Source organism: Mytilus galloprovincialis, chromosome 2 (genome assembly GCF_965363235.1).
Source record: "Mytilus galloprovincialis chromosome 2, xbMytGall1.hap1.1, whole genome shotgun sequence".
Classification (NCBI taxonomy): Eukaryota; Metazoa; Mollusca; class Bivalvia; order Mytilida; family Mytilidae; genus Mytilus; species Mytilus galloprovincialis.
In genome coordinates, this window is record NC_134839.1 from 57,824,828 (window position 1) to 57,838,518 (window position 13,691).

At 32.4% G+C, this 13,691-nt stretch overlaps 1 protein-coding gene across 1 annotated transcript in view; it reads right to left on the bottom strand.

Annotated features, from left to right (window-relative positions):
- The window catches only part of LOC143063940 (uncharacterized), a 34,831-nt gene extending 22,563 nt beyond the window's left edge, over positions 1 to 12,268 (bottom strand). Inside the window, exons 1-4 of the mRNA XM_076236402.1 lie at positions 12,102 to 12,268; positions 3,693 to 3,820; positions 1,699 to 1,787; positions 365 to 580 (exon numbers count right to left, since the gene is read on the bottom strand). Coding sequence (XP_076092517.1) covers positions 365 to 580; positions 1,699 to 1,787; positions 3,693 to 3,820; positions 12,102 to 12,242 — 574 coding nt within the window. The 5' untranslated portion in view covers positions 12,243 to 12,268. The remainder of the gene's footprint in view (positions 1 to 364; positions 581 to 1,698; positions 1,788 to 3,692; positions 3,821 to 12,101) is intronic.
- Positions 12,269 to 13,691: the final 1,423 nt, after the last annotated feature.

Genomic DNA, 13,691 nt, shown 5'->3' on the forward strand with positions numbered 1-13,691 from the left:
CGGCTTTTGGAATATACAATTATGAGTGAGTATAATGGAAATTATTCATCGGTAAACTATTCACTAAATCGAATACACAATCAACAAACTAAGAGGTAAAACATTTTAGACGTTGCTGTAGATTCTTCTGCAATATTTCGACAACGATCCAATAAAGGCAATAGAGTAAACCACTGTCCACAGTTAAAACAAGTCAGATAACATGTACATTCAACGAGAACATTTAAATTTATTCAGGTATACTGAATACAATTGACTACACATTTGTTCACACAATAGTCTACTTCTAGAATCTAAAATTTTGGTAAATTGTTCTGTTTCTGAGCTCTTAAAAGAAATTTCTTCGACAACTAGAGTTATCTACCTTTTACCGTAACTTTGATGTCTTTCACGTCAGTACATTTAATTCCTCCTAAATATGAAATCAGATTGTTCATAATATCTGTTGTCATCTCATCTGTTGAGCGTGACCAAATTTCAATTTGTTCCTTTTCATGTGCACATGTGCCATCAGCTTGGACATCAAAACAGAAAAACATGGCTGCAGAACTGTAGTCAGTAAACATAATTTTATATTTCACTGTAATGAGATAAAGATATGTAAAGGTTTATATTACTGAATTATAATAATTTGATATATAATATTTAGAGACTGAGGTATCTAAGTTTTGATTGGAGTGAAAGTATGTGCCTGTCGTATTGGCAGTGCTGAAACATTTATAATACTTCAACAATATTGCTTTGGATGCACCATATTAATGAAAAGTCGGTTTACTAACATTCAAACGTATTTCTAAATTAACAAATGCTATCATACGTCTGAAATTAAATGAAGAATTATCAATTTGGCATATTATAAATAGCACTAACCATAACGAATTCCTTACCAAATAATAATTTTGATATCGTTAGATTTCTTAAATAAACATCTACGTGTAGATTCATCCTATATAATTTATTTCCCAGTGTAAATTTGACGTTTACATATCACTAAATCGCAAATGATTTTTTTTATAGAATCTCTTTGCCAGCATAGGTCATCATCTTCAAAATTAAGTTAGATTTAGACTCTTAATCGACACAAGTCAGGTAAACGTTTGAATTAATTTTAAAAGGACAACAAAAACAACTACCACAAACATCTGATTCTTAAACAATCGGTGTTCTATTACAACGGCTTATAATTACATTACATGTATATTTCATTCTAAAACGTTATTTTGGTAGGCTAACAGGACTCTCGCGTCATTCTGCAATTAACATTCATTTCAAAATGAATTGTAACATGAAGTGCACAGGTAAATACAAGAAAAACTGGATAAAAATCGTGTTTCTATGATCCTACCAAAAAATTGTTATTAGAAGTATTAAATGCTTCTTTCAGTAATTTCATAGGGTTGTAAAAGCGTTCAAATAATTACAAATAATAACTCAATTGTTAAATTAAGTGATAAAAAATACAACTATTTTTTTTATAAAGTCCTTAATACAGAAGGCAAATATTAATCAGCCGAAATAAATAAATCATTAATATTGGTTGAAAATTAACTTTTCTTTTTTTTTTAAACAAAAATAAATATTCTTTATTCTTCAAATTGCTTGTTACAACTTTACTTCATTGTCCAAGCTTCAATAAAGTATCCCTGTGAAATACTTTCTGAGTATCCAGGAAAATACACAGAATATAAATTAACTTACTTGTCCCCTGCATCAAAACTCCGGAATATTCTGCTGTGTCATCTTTTGTCATAACGCCAGGATGTACGACACATTTGTCATAATTTTTTCTGTAAGAAACTTGCAAATTAGTTTGTTGAATATATCAATACAAATTTTTCGAATTAAATCTTCTATCAATATCGAAGATATGTATTGCATTGGAATTCTAGAGTATTCTTGTTAAACGACAGACAGGGTTTTCTTTATATATGAATAAGCACGATAGATAATGTACATACTTTTGAAACATCTATATAGTAAATTAATATGACATCGAGTACAACAATGTGTAAAAAAGCTCATGTGTTGAAATATGAAATATCAAGAAGAAGCATCATGTTTTGAACTATCTTACGTTAGAAACACGGATTTGATAGTATGATGAAAAAAAAGATAATAAGATTTCTCGATTACATTATATACTACAAATAACACAATTGTACAGTTTTAAAAAAAGGCAGAATATTTCTAAGGGATAATTTTGAAATCGAAATATGAAGAAAAATTGTCAAAATCAGGGAAAAAGAAAAGAAAAGGAGCAACAATCAACAAAACCCTAAAAAAATCTAACGACTGAGGAACACAAACTCCAATAGATGCTGTGAGCTATATCAGGTGCTCCAGAAGAACTAGCAGATTCTATTTCACGTTTGACACTCTATCAGATTGCTCATGACAACTTCCCTTTCGCTGATAAGTAATTTTTGCAAGACTTGTTACGAAAAAGAATAATCTATATAACTTTATATAACTTTTTAACATTATTCACCAAAAGGGATTTTATAATTTTAATTTGTCAATTGAGTTTATGCAGTGTCATATATGAGGTTGCTTAAAAAAAAACAATTTTTTAAAGAAGATACAAATCAAGCTATTAACATAATTTGAGGGAATTATATGAACTGAAAAATGAACAAGATCGATTGAGTCGTTAAGTAAGTAAACGACGGGTGCCACATGTGGAGTAGGATCTGCTTACAAAGTGGCAAAAATTTAAATTATTACACTGTATAAGTGTTCTTCTTCTCTTACATTCAATTGGCATACAATGATAAAACAAAGCCAAGGGTGTTAAATTGTCTAAACTCATGAGGAGCTATTCATCCTAGTTTTATAAAAATATATATATATATTTCACATCCAAAATTTTATGGAAATATTCTTTATAAAGCACAAAAATGTCAGTATTCTCCTCAGAAACTAACAAAACCTTTAAATAGACTTATTAAAAGGGGATATAGTTACGATACTGTTGTCAGGTCATTAAAGATTGCATATTTTGGATTTAACATTGATTCACTGATAGGGTCTTTGCATCGGAACTAAACACATTTATTTCTAAATAAAACAGTTGTTGGCATGACACGGGTTATGTTCTTCTCATATATTTTATGATAGTATGATACTAAACCCCTAACGGGAGGGATTGTACCTGATATTCATATGATGAAGACATAATCTTTCAATCAGTTTAATTGAGGTCTGGAGCTGGCATGTCAGTTAACTGCTAGTAGTCTGTTGTTATTTATGTATTATTGTCATTTTATTTATTTTCTTTTGTTACATCTTTTGACATCAGACTCGGACTTCTCTTGAACTGAATTTTAATGTGCGTATTGTTATTCTTTTACTTTTCTACATTGGCTAGAGGTATAGGGGGAGGGTTGAGATCTCATAAACATGTTTAACCCCGCCGCAATTTTGCGCCTGTCCCAAGTCAGGAGCCTCTGGCCTTTGTTAGTCTTGTATGATTTTAAATTTTAGTTTCTTGTGTATAATTCGGAGTTTAGTATGACGTCCATTATCACTGTATTATTATGCATATTTTAGGGGCCAGCTGAAGGACACCTACGGGTGCGGGAATTCTCGCTACATTGAAGACCCATTGGTTGCCTTCGGCTGTTGTTTGCTCTATGGTCGGGTGGTTGTCGCTTTGACATATTCACCATTTCCTTTCTCAATTTTATACATACGAATGTCCTGAAATGACCCTTGTAATGGACCCATCTTCATGGGCATAGATGATATTTATCATGGAATCCCACGTGTTATCTCCATACACATACGTGGTACCTGAGTAGGTATACCATACTCCAGCGAACTGTAATGAGAAAATCAATAGCTCATATTCAGGTCGCAGTACCAACATAATATTATATAATGTCACCAATAAATAATATACGTATCAATTTATCATTTTGTTTTTTATTTAAAAACAGCGATGAAGTATATATATGTTCATGTTCCTTTGGAAAGTTTGCAATGAAGTAAACACATTTATTCAAAACCAGAAGATATCAAGATAAGATATGATGTTTGGGGCGTCTGCTTTGTGTAAGGAAACTTTAAAAATTGGTACATAGTATGGATATATGATGGACTATTCCTTACCTGACAGTACGTAAATAAGAAGGTGGTGAACGAGTGCGAATGAGACAACCCAAGCCATCTAGAACGCTGACATGAAAAATGTTAAACAATTTAAAAGAAAAATAGCTAACAGTCTGATTTATGTAAAAAAACAATCCATCTAAGACAAATATTACATACAAGAACACACCAACACCACCGAATAACAAGATCAAGGCTTGTGATAGGCACAAACATAATGTGGCTGGGTTTATCATGTTTTAGGAGCGTTCGACCCTTCCCCTCACCTGCGACATTAGTACAACATCACAACACAATAACAAATCAAACAAAACAATAAACGAAAAATAAATAAGATATAAAGTAACCAACAATAACTATTTTACTACAAGAACATGCACTTATACAATATGGTTGGTATAAATAGCTTGTGCGAAGAAACAGTGGAGCCACATCATAACATATAAGAATAAACAATAAAAATCAGATGAAATAGAATTAACAAAAAAGATTAATTCAATGTACAAAGCACACAATATAATACAAATGACAAAAAGTGAAATAACAAAAATACGGAACTCCAAGTCTCAAATCAAATGGCGAAAACAAAACCTCAAACACATCAAACAAATGAAAAACAACTGTCATATTCCTGATTAGGTACAGCGATTTCTTATGTTAAAAAATGGCGGATTTAACCTGGTTTTATAGCTAGATAAACCTCTCACATGTCTGGCAGTTGCATTAAATTCCATTATATTGTCAACAATGTATGAACAAAATAAACAGACATAATAGGTTTAAATATCAATCAATTCTACAAACACAAAGTACTGAGCTGAAACTACGTGCAGTTACCGAAAAGTAGTTCAAAGGTCAATATCCTTTTAAAGTAAGTTTCTTAACTTTACAGGCTTCATTAACATATTTGCAACCAAACATTAACAAGCAAAGCAAACTATTTTCAATTGCATATTTGTTTAAATAAAATTAATCGTTCGTGTAAATATTTCATAGGTAATGACATATATTAATAATAGATGTTGAAAAATAGAATTGAAGGCATTTCCTTTACTTGTGGCATTTAAATGAATGTGTAGGAAAATTTGACTGCAGTATTTTAGTTATACAAAGATATAAAATGTTTAGCTTTATCAGATTGATACAAGGTTCAACTGGCAAATATACTTATGTTTATGTAATTTATACGTGTTTCTCGTTTCTCGTTTTTTTAATTTTATATAGATAAGACCGTTGGGTTTCCCTTTTGAAAGGTTTTACACTAGTTATTTTGGGGCCCTTTATAGCTTGTTGTTCGGTGTCGTGTTGAAGGCCGTACATTGACCTATGATGGTTTACTTTTTTAAACTGTTAATTGGATGGAGAGTTGTCTCATTGGCACTCACACCACATCTTCCTATATCTATTAGCCTGTGGCAACTAAAATTTAGATTTCACTCATTGCAATAAGATTCTGCATTTGACGTACTTGACTTTATCATCATTCAGGTTTATCGAACTTTAGTTTACCCACGCCATTGTCATGAGGTAATGTAGTTCTTTTTTAATTTGGTAGACGGCGAAAAAATTGGTCCATCATAAAATATCGTCTACGATAATACAATCGACATTTGTCACATTAAATTCTGACTTATTTGTTTACGTAAATAATTGATAATGATTTTAAAACCTACACTTGTCCTCTTATCTTAAATGATGCAAAGAAGCCTGATGTTTTTAAAATTGATGCATTTATTTCTTTACGTGAGCATCGTTTAAATTTTTACTTACTATGTTACGGCCTGATAATAAAATTTCTGATAATAAAATTTAACAATATTTATTATACAAAAGTTTACAAGAAGTAATACATAAATATTACTGTCAACTTAACTGTCAAAATATGAGTCCAATCTTTTATCTTTATCTGTATCCGGATATCTTTCGGAATCCAATCTGAATATTACGGTCACAATCCAGTATGATGTTGTTTGTAGAATAAAAGTGTCAATCCAAATGCTATGAATAATAATGTCTATCGATGTCTAAGTCTAAGTTCAAGAGTGAGAGTTTAACTTTAGTGTCTGTATATATATAGTTGTCATGGAAGATTCTAGAACAGTCTATAATGGAACATCCTAGAAAGTTACAACAGAAGTTTCTAGTAAAATGTAGAAGTTTATATAATGCATCTTTTATTAGGATCATTCTGGAAAGTTCCAATCATTCTGTAATTGTTCCAGTGATTTCTAAACTGCACAGTTCTAAGATTATTCTGTGAACAACGATCAGGCCACACAACACAAATCAGGCCAACATAAATAAATACAATAATTACAATATCATTTATATAACATAATTACAATATCATAACACCTCCCCCGTTAAAAGAAGTTTTAGTGTAACAAAAACTTATCATGAATAATATGAACAAATATACATAGTATATACAAAGTGATTTAATAAGCTCTAGATAAAGCATCAGCTATTACATTATCTTTCCCTTTAATATGTTTTACAATTACATCATATTCCTGTAACAATAAACTCCACCTAGTCAACCGCTGATTCTTGTTTCTCATTTTATGTATGAAGGTGAGAGGATTATGATCAGTACAAACAAGAATATGATATACAGTGGGATTCAAATATACATCAAAATGTTGAAGTGCCGACAACATTGCAAAACACTCTTTTTCAATAGTTGAATAATTTTTCTGATGTTTATCTAATTTCTTGGAAAAATATTATCATCTGTCTCTTGATAAAAAACAGCTCCAATTCCTACATCGCTTGCATCAACAGCAAGTTTAAATTGTTTTTCAAAGTCTGGAGTAATCAGAACCGGACTATAAATTAAAAGTGATTTGCTATTTTCAAAAGCGTTTTGACAATTTTCACTCCAGATAAATTTAGAATCTTTTCGTAAAAGATGAGTCAGTGGTTGAACCACAGTAGCAAAATTTAAACAAAATTTTCTGTAAAATCCAATCATGCCTAAATATCTCATAAGTTGTTTTCTATTTGTAGGAGGAGGAAATTTGGAAATAGCTTCCACTTTAGCCATAATAGGTTTCTTGACCTTGGCCAACTGTATGCCCTAAATAATCAACAGTGGCCTGACAAAATTCACTTTTACCAAGATTAACAGTCAAATTTGATTGTGACAATCTATCAAAAGTATCATACAAATGTGTTAAATGTTGTTCCCAGCTATCACTACATACAATTAGATCATCAATATAAGCATAACAACAGTTTAAATCTTTTATAACATTATTGATCATTCTTTGAAATGTAGTTGGTGCACTTTTCATGCGAAATGGCATTACAGTATATTGAAATAAGCCATCTGGTGTAACAAAAGCTGATATTTCACGAGCTCTCTGTGTCAATGGAACTTGCCAATAACCTTTCAACAAATCCAATTTGCTCACAAATTTTGCTTGACCAATGTTGTCAATACAATCGTCTATCCTTGGACTCGGATAGGAATCAGATTTTGAGACTGAATTTACTTTTCTGAAATCAGTCACGAAACGAAAGGTTTTATCTGGTTTTGGCACAAGGAGACAAGGAGAGCTCTATTCACTGTTACTCGGCTCAATAATATCATTGTCAAACATATATTTAATTTCTTTTCTCATAGCTTCAAGTTTGAGTGGATTGAGCCGGTAAGGATGTTGCCTTATTGGAGAAGCATCTCCTATATCAACATCAAGACAAACAGCAGTGGTTTTGTTTGGCACATCTAGAAAAAGATTTTTAAAAGAAAATACCAAAGTTTTATTTCTTCTTTACGATCAAAAGACAGATGTGCAAGTTTTGAGTCTAAATTTGACAAAATTTCTAAATTTTTCAATCTAACTGTCTCTTCCATAGTTTTAGAACTAAAAGGTGGTTCAATTACCTCTGGTTTGTCATGATTGTTCTCAAATTTAACCATGCCTAAAGTGGCAACTGGTTTACTCTCACATTCATTAGTACGCTCAAAATATGGTTTTAACATATTAGTATGACACACTCTGTTTTGTTTGCGCCGACCCTGAGTTTTTACAATATAATTCAAATCATTGATTTTACTCTCTATTGTATAAGGACCACAATATTTAGCCTGTAAAGGATGTCCAGGGACTGGCAAAAATACAAGTACCTTATCACCAGGCTCAAAACCTCTATCCCTGGCATCTTTATCATACATATTTTCATCTTGTTCTGTACATTTTTTAAGTTTTTCTGAGCAATTTGACAAACAGTTGTAATTTTTCTTTAAATCTAGATACATAGTCTAAAAGATTCAAGTCAGTATGTTCAGTAAGCCACTTTTCCTTAATCAATTTTAACGGTCCCCTTACAGTATGGCCAAATACCAACTCAAAGGGACTAAATCCAAGGCATTCTTGAACAAAAAAAGTAGAAAGTGAACTCCATCATCCCAGTCTCTGTCAAATTGAAGACAAAAAGTTCTAATCATGTTCTTCAATGTTTGATGAAAACGTTCTAAGGCACCTTGAGATTCTGGATGGTACGCACTTGATCTATACTGAGCAATCCCTTACTGGTACACGACTCGCTGAAATAAACCTGACATGAAATTTGATCCCTGGTCGGACTGTATAGACTTAGGAAGTCCTACTAATGTGAAAAATTTGATAAGTGCTTTGACAATAGTAGGTGTCTTGATATTTCTTAGGGAATAGCCTCAGGAAAGCGAGTGGATGTACACATGATTGTCAATGAATACGCATTTCCAGTTTTGGTCTTTAGTAAAGGTCCAACGCAGTCAATTAGAACTCTGCTGAAAGGTTCGTCAAAGGCTGGAATAGGCAGAAGTGGTGCTGGTGGTATTTTCTGGTTAGACTTACCAACAACCTGGCATATATGACATGATTTGCAGTATTCTGCAACATCATTTCTAAGTCTTGGCCAGTAGAAATGCTGCAAGATCTTAAGGCAAGTCTTCCTTATACCTAAGTGTCCAGCCAAGGGGGTGTCATGGGCAAGACCAATAATTTCTTGCCTATAAACTTTAGGCACCACCAATTGGTATACCACTCTCCAGTCCTCCTCTGGGGTAGCATCAGGAGGCCTCCACTTCCTCATTAAAATGCTTTCCTGAAGGAAATAGCATTCAACCACTTTGTCTGCTTCCTCCTGTGGTTGAGCCCTCTTGCGGAGCTGAAGAACTTCAGGGTCTTTATTTTGTTCTTCGAAAAGGTTCTTTCTGTTTAATGAATGGCTGTTTACGTCTGGCCATGGCATAATTACATTCTTGTTAACATTAGGTGGTCTAATCATGGCCTTTTCTGATCTACCAGGACCTTCAATGTCGGCTAGGAAAGTGTCAGAAAGGTCCATGTAATCAAACTGGTTTTCTTGCAAATCCTCATCTTTTCTAGCCAACGTCCTAGTGACAACACAAGCTGGATACAATTCAGCATCATCATCAGGTAATTTAACATCCACCACCGGTTCACTGGTAACAATTGGTTCAGCAACCACTTTGTTCCTAGCTAGATCATTTCCTAGCAATAACGTAACACCCTCAACAGGGAGATTAGGACGAACACCCTCAATAACTGGTCCAGTTATCAAATCTGACTTCAGATAAATACGATGGAGAGGAACATCTATACAACCTAACTCTACACCTTGTAACAAAACGGAGGCACCAACAGATAGAAGTCTTCTCGGACAAAGGCAACACACCTTCTAACAATAAAGACTGAGAAGCTCCAGTGTCCCGTAAAATATTAATAGGCTGAAGAGTGGTATCATCAACAATAGAAATAAACCCATCAGACATAAAGGGTTTATATTCCTCCATGTAATCACAAAACCTGGACTTAAAAGCCTGACTCGCAGGACATTCCAATGTACTGGTAACAACGGGTGTCGTACAAGCACTTGACTTTGGCTTATTATCTCGTTCATTCTTCTTTTGGAGTCTAAAACAATCAGCCATCAGGTGACCATTTTTCTTACAATAAGCACAAATCAGTGACTTCTTCTCAAAAGTATCAAATTTTGGACTAGACATATTATAACTGGACTGACTCTTATTCTGTGCAACAGGCTTATTATCAGTACGCTCAGTACTTTGATTTTTGTAATTTCCACTGGAAGTATTAACATTTTGACCCTTGAAATTTCTTTTATGTGAAAGGGTATAATTATCTGAAATTACAGCTGCATCATGTATTGTCCCAACAGTTTTTTCGTCTAAATGTGTTTTTAAGTCTAAATGAACACATTGTTTGAACTCTTCTAATAACATCAATTGTCTTAGGTTATCAAAATTGTTATCTGTTTTCTTTGAAGTAAGCCATTTGTCAAATACATCTTCTTTTTCCCGAGCAAATTCCACATAGGTTTGCGAATCAAACTTTTTATAAGATCTAAATTTCTGTCTATATGCTTCTGATACTAGCTCATAAGCTTTCAAAACTTCCTGTTTCACCGTGTCATAATCGGAACTTTTTTCTGATGGAAGTGCGGAGTATATTTCAGCGGCCTTACCCTCAAAAACACTTTCTAGCATTGTAGTCCAATATGGCTTTGGCCAATTCAAATTATGAGCAATTTTCTCAAACTGTGGAAAATATTTATCGACTGTTTTTTCACAAAATCTGGGAACCAAACGTATATTTTTTGCTGCATCAAAATATTCTGATTTCGACTGGACTTTAGTGTTGCTTTCTTCTTTGACCATTTCAAGTTTTAGTTTCTCCATCTCTAGCCTTTCCCTCATTTCAAGTTCTTTTAATTTTAATTCATCTTCTTTTTCCTTTTTATCCATTTCCAACCTTTCCTTCATTTCCAGTTCTGCCTGTTTTAATTTAAGTTCATCTTGTTTAAATTTAAGTTCATCTTGTTTTAATTTAAGTTCATCTTCTTTTCTTATCTCCAGTTCTTTTAATTTGAATTCATGTTCTTATTCAAGCTGTTTTAATTTAAAGGCATCAATTTGTTTTCTCATAGATACTGTAAAATCTAATTTCAGATGTTTAGCAAGCAACACTAATTCCTCTTTCTTTAAATTATCAAACCCCTCCAGGTCTGGCGTTTTCAAAAATTTACCGGCATCAAATGCCATTTTGTAGAATTTTGTTGGCTAGTTATAATAAAAATATTGAATAAATTTTGAATAAGATATTTTCTTCCTCCCGGACGAGCCCCAATTTCTGTTACGGCCTGATAATAAAATTTCTGATAATAAAATTTAACAATATTTATTATACAAACGTTTACAAGAAGTAATACATAAATATTACTGTCAACTTAACTGTCAAAATATGAGTCTAATCTTTTATCTTTATCTGTATCCGGATATCTTTCGGAATCCAATCTGAATATTACGGTCACAATCCAGTATGATGTTGTTTGTAGAATAAAAGTGTCAATCCAAATGCTATGAATACTAATGTCTATCGATGTCTAAGTCTAAGTCCAAGAGTGAGAGTTTAACTTTAGTGTCTGTATATATATAGTTGTCATGGAAGATTCTAGAACAGTCTATAATGGAACATCCTAGAAAGTTACAACAGAAGTTTCTAGTAAAATGTAGAAGTTTATATAATGCATCTTTTATTAGGATCATTCTGGAAAGTTCCAATCATTCTGTAATTGTTCAAGTGATTTCTAAACTGCACAGTTCTAAGATTATTCTGTGAACAACGATCAGGCCACACAACACAAATCAGGGCAACATAAATAAATACAATAATTACAATATCATTTATATAACATAATTACAATATCATAACAACTAATTTAGGTTTTTTTTTAACTACCTTGACTACACATTAGAGTCTTGCTTGGTCGGCTTTCTTTTGGGAGAAGGGGGGGGGGGGGGGGGCGTCAGAAGTCCAAAAGTAAAAAAGGTTTTAATGAATTCAGTATATATTTTGCTGCATTCATACATCCAGAGCTTTGAATACAAAATGATCCTAAGTAAATGTAACATTGTTAAGTTACTTTAAGAATTATTAACAATAACCTAAATAAATTACCTGTTTAATGTCAAAATTTGTCTGTGGAATCACGTCATCCAAATGTGTTACGCATTGATTGACTTCCACCGAAGCAGAAAAACAATATCCAAAAAGAGCAACAAACCCTAGTGCAAAGATGGCCATCCTTTGAGAGACCATGATTTCAATGAAGTTATCCGTTGTTAAAATAATAAGATACTCTTCAACAGTTGGCGTGATTTTTAAGTGTTTTATAATAGTACACTTAAGCGTTTTATGCTTATGTAAACTGGATTAATTAGTTTCAAGGACTTATAATCTTACCTATTTACAACTTTTTTTCTATTTGTCTGATCCCAATTACTTTCCTACTCTTTTAGTACTTTAAGACAAAAATCTTCTAGCTGAACGTTTTTTAGCTATACTTTAGAAGTCGTTAAAATATGTAAATACATTACTGTAGAATCCTAGAATTATCTCCTCAGCTTAAACTTGTATTATTTGATTTAAGCGCGGTTAACTTAAGCTTTCATTCTGTTATATTAAACTCGTTACACAATATCGCACCAGTTGATTACAAATGAATCGATCTCAAATTATCCTCATTTTACTCTGTCTAATTTACGAAATGTAATAACGGGTTCACTAAATTAAGAACAAGGGGGTATCTATCTTAATCTATATAACCCTTGATAAGTAAATGATTATCCCACAATGAATTGGACAAAACAGTTTTCCCCAAAAAACATCGTGCTCGTACAGCATAATTGATGGTTTATCTTATAAGCTTTTTGCACAGAGAAATTATTGTCAGTATCATATTTAAGCTGTTTTAGACGTATGATCCAAACATATGTCATGTTATAAGTACCTGAATTACTAAGTAGTATCAATGAAAGATATAGTTTTCATGCCATGCAATTATAAATGTATTGTAATATGAGAAACTGCATGTATCTAAATGCTTCTTAGTACGGTTCTTATAAATCTTTGGGTTTCAAATATTCGACATTAAAAGAGGGACGAAAGATATCAGAGGGACAGCCAAACTCATTAAGCGTTCCTAATGTAGAAAATTCAAGGGAAAGCGCTTCAAACTCATGAAATTTATAAAGTGTTGTTCTCATTTTTACACCGCTGAGTCAATGTCGCTGCTGGTGGACTATCAGTCTATCATCAGGTCGGAAGTCAGCACTTCGGTTCTAACATGATGTATTACAAGCGTCCGTTTATAGAATTACAAATTATAAAGAAACTAAGTTTTCGACTTCTTCTGGCAAAGTTGGTCTCAGATAGATTTTGTTATAATTTTAAAGTCCGTTTATATAGTTCGGATCATTTACATTGGCTTTCTAATATTCAGCTTTCAGCGTTCCGGATGTATGAAATTTATGTTTACTCCTTGGTTTTGATTGTTATTGTCTTATAACGTGTTGTTTTATTCTTTTAAGGTATAAAACAAAAGAATTATTGCATATTGTATTTCAGAGACAGGTTTTATGTTAATAACTATTGTATTTTTGAATGCATTATTTTACAAATACATGCAGAATTTCCTATATTGTATTAAAAAGACTGTGTTTACCATAGATTTCAAGTTTTGAATAAATTTATCAATGAAATTCTTGT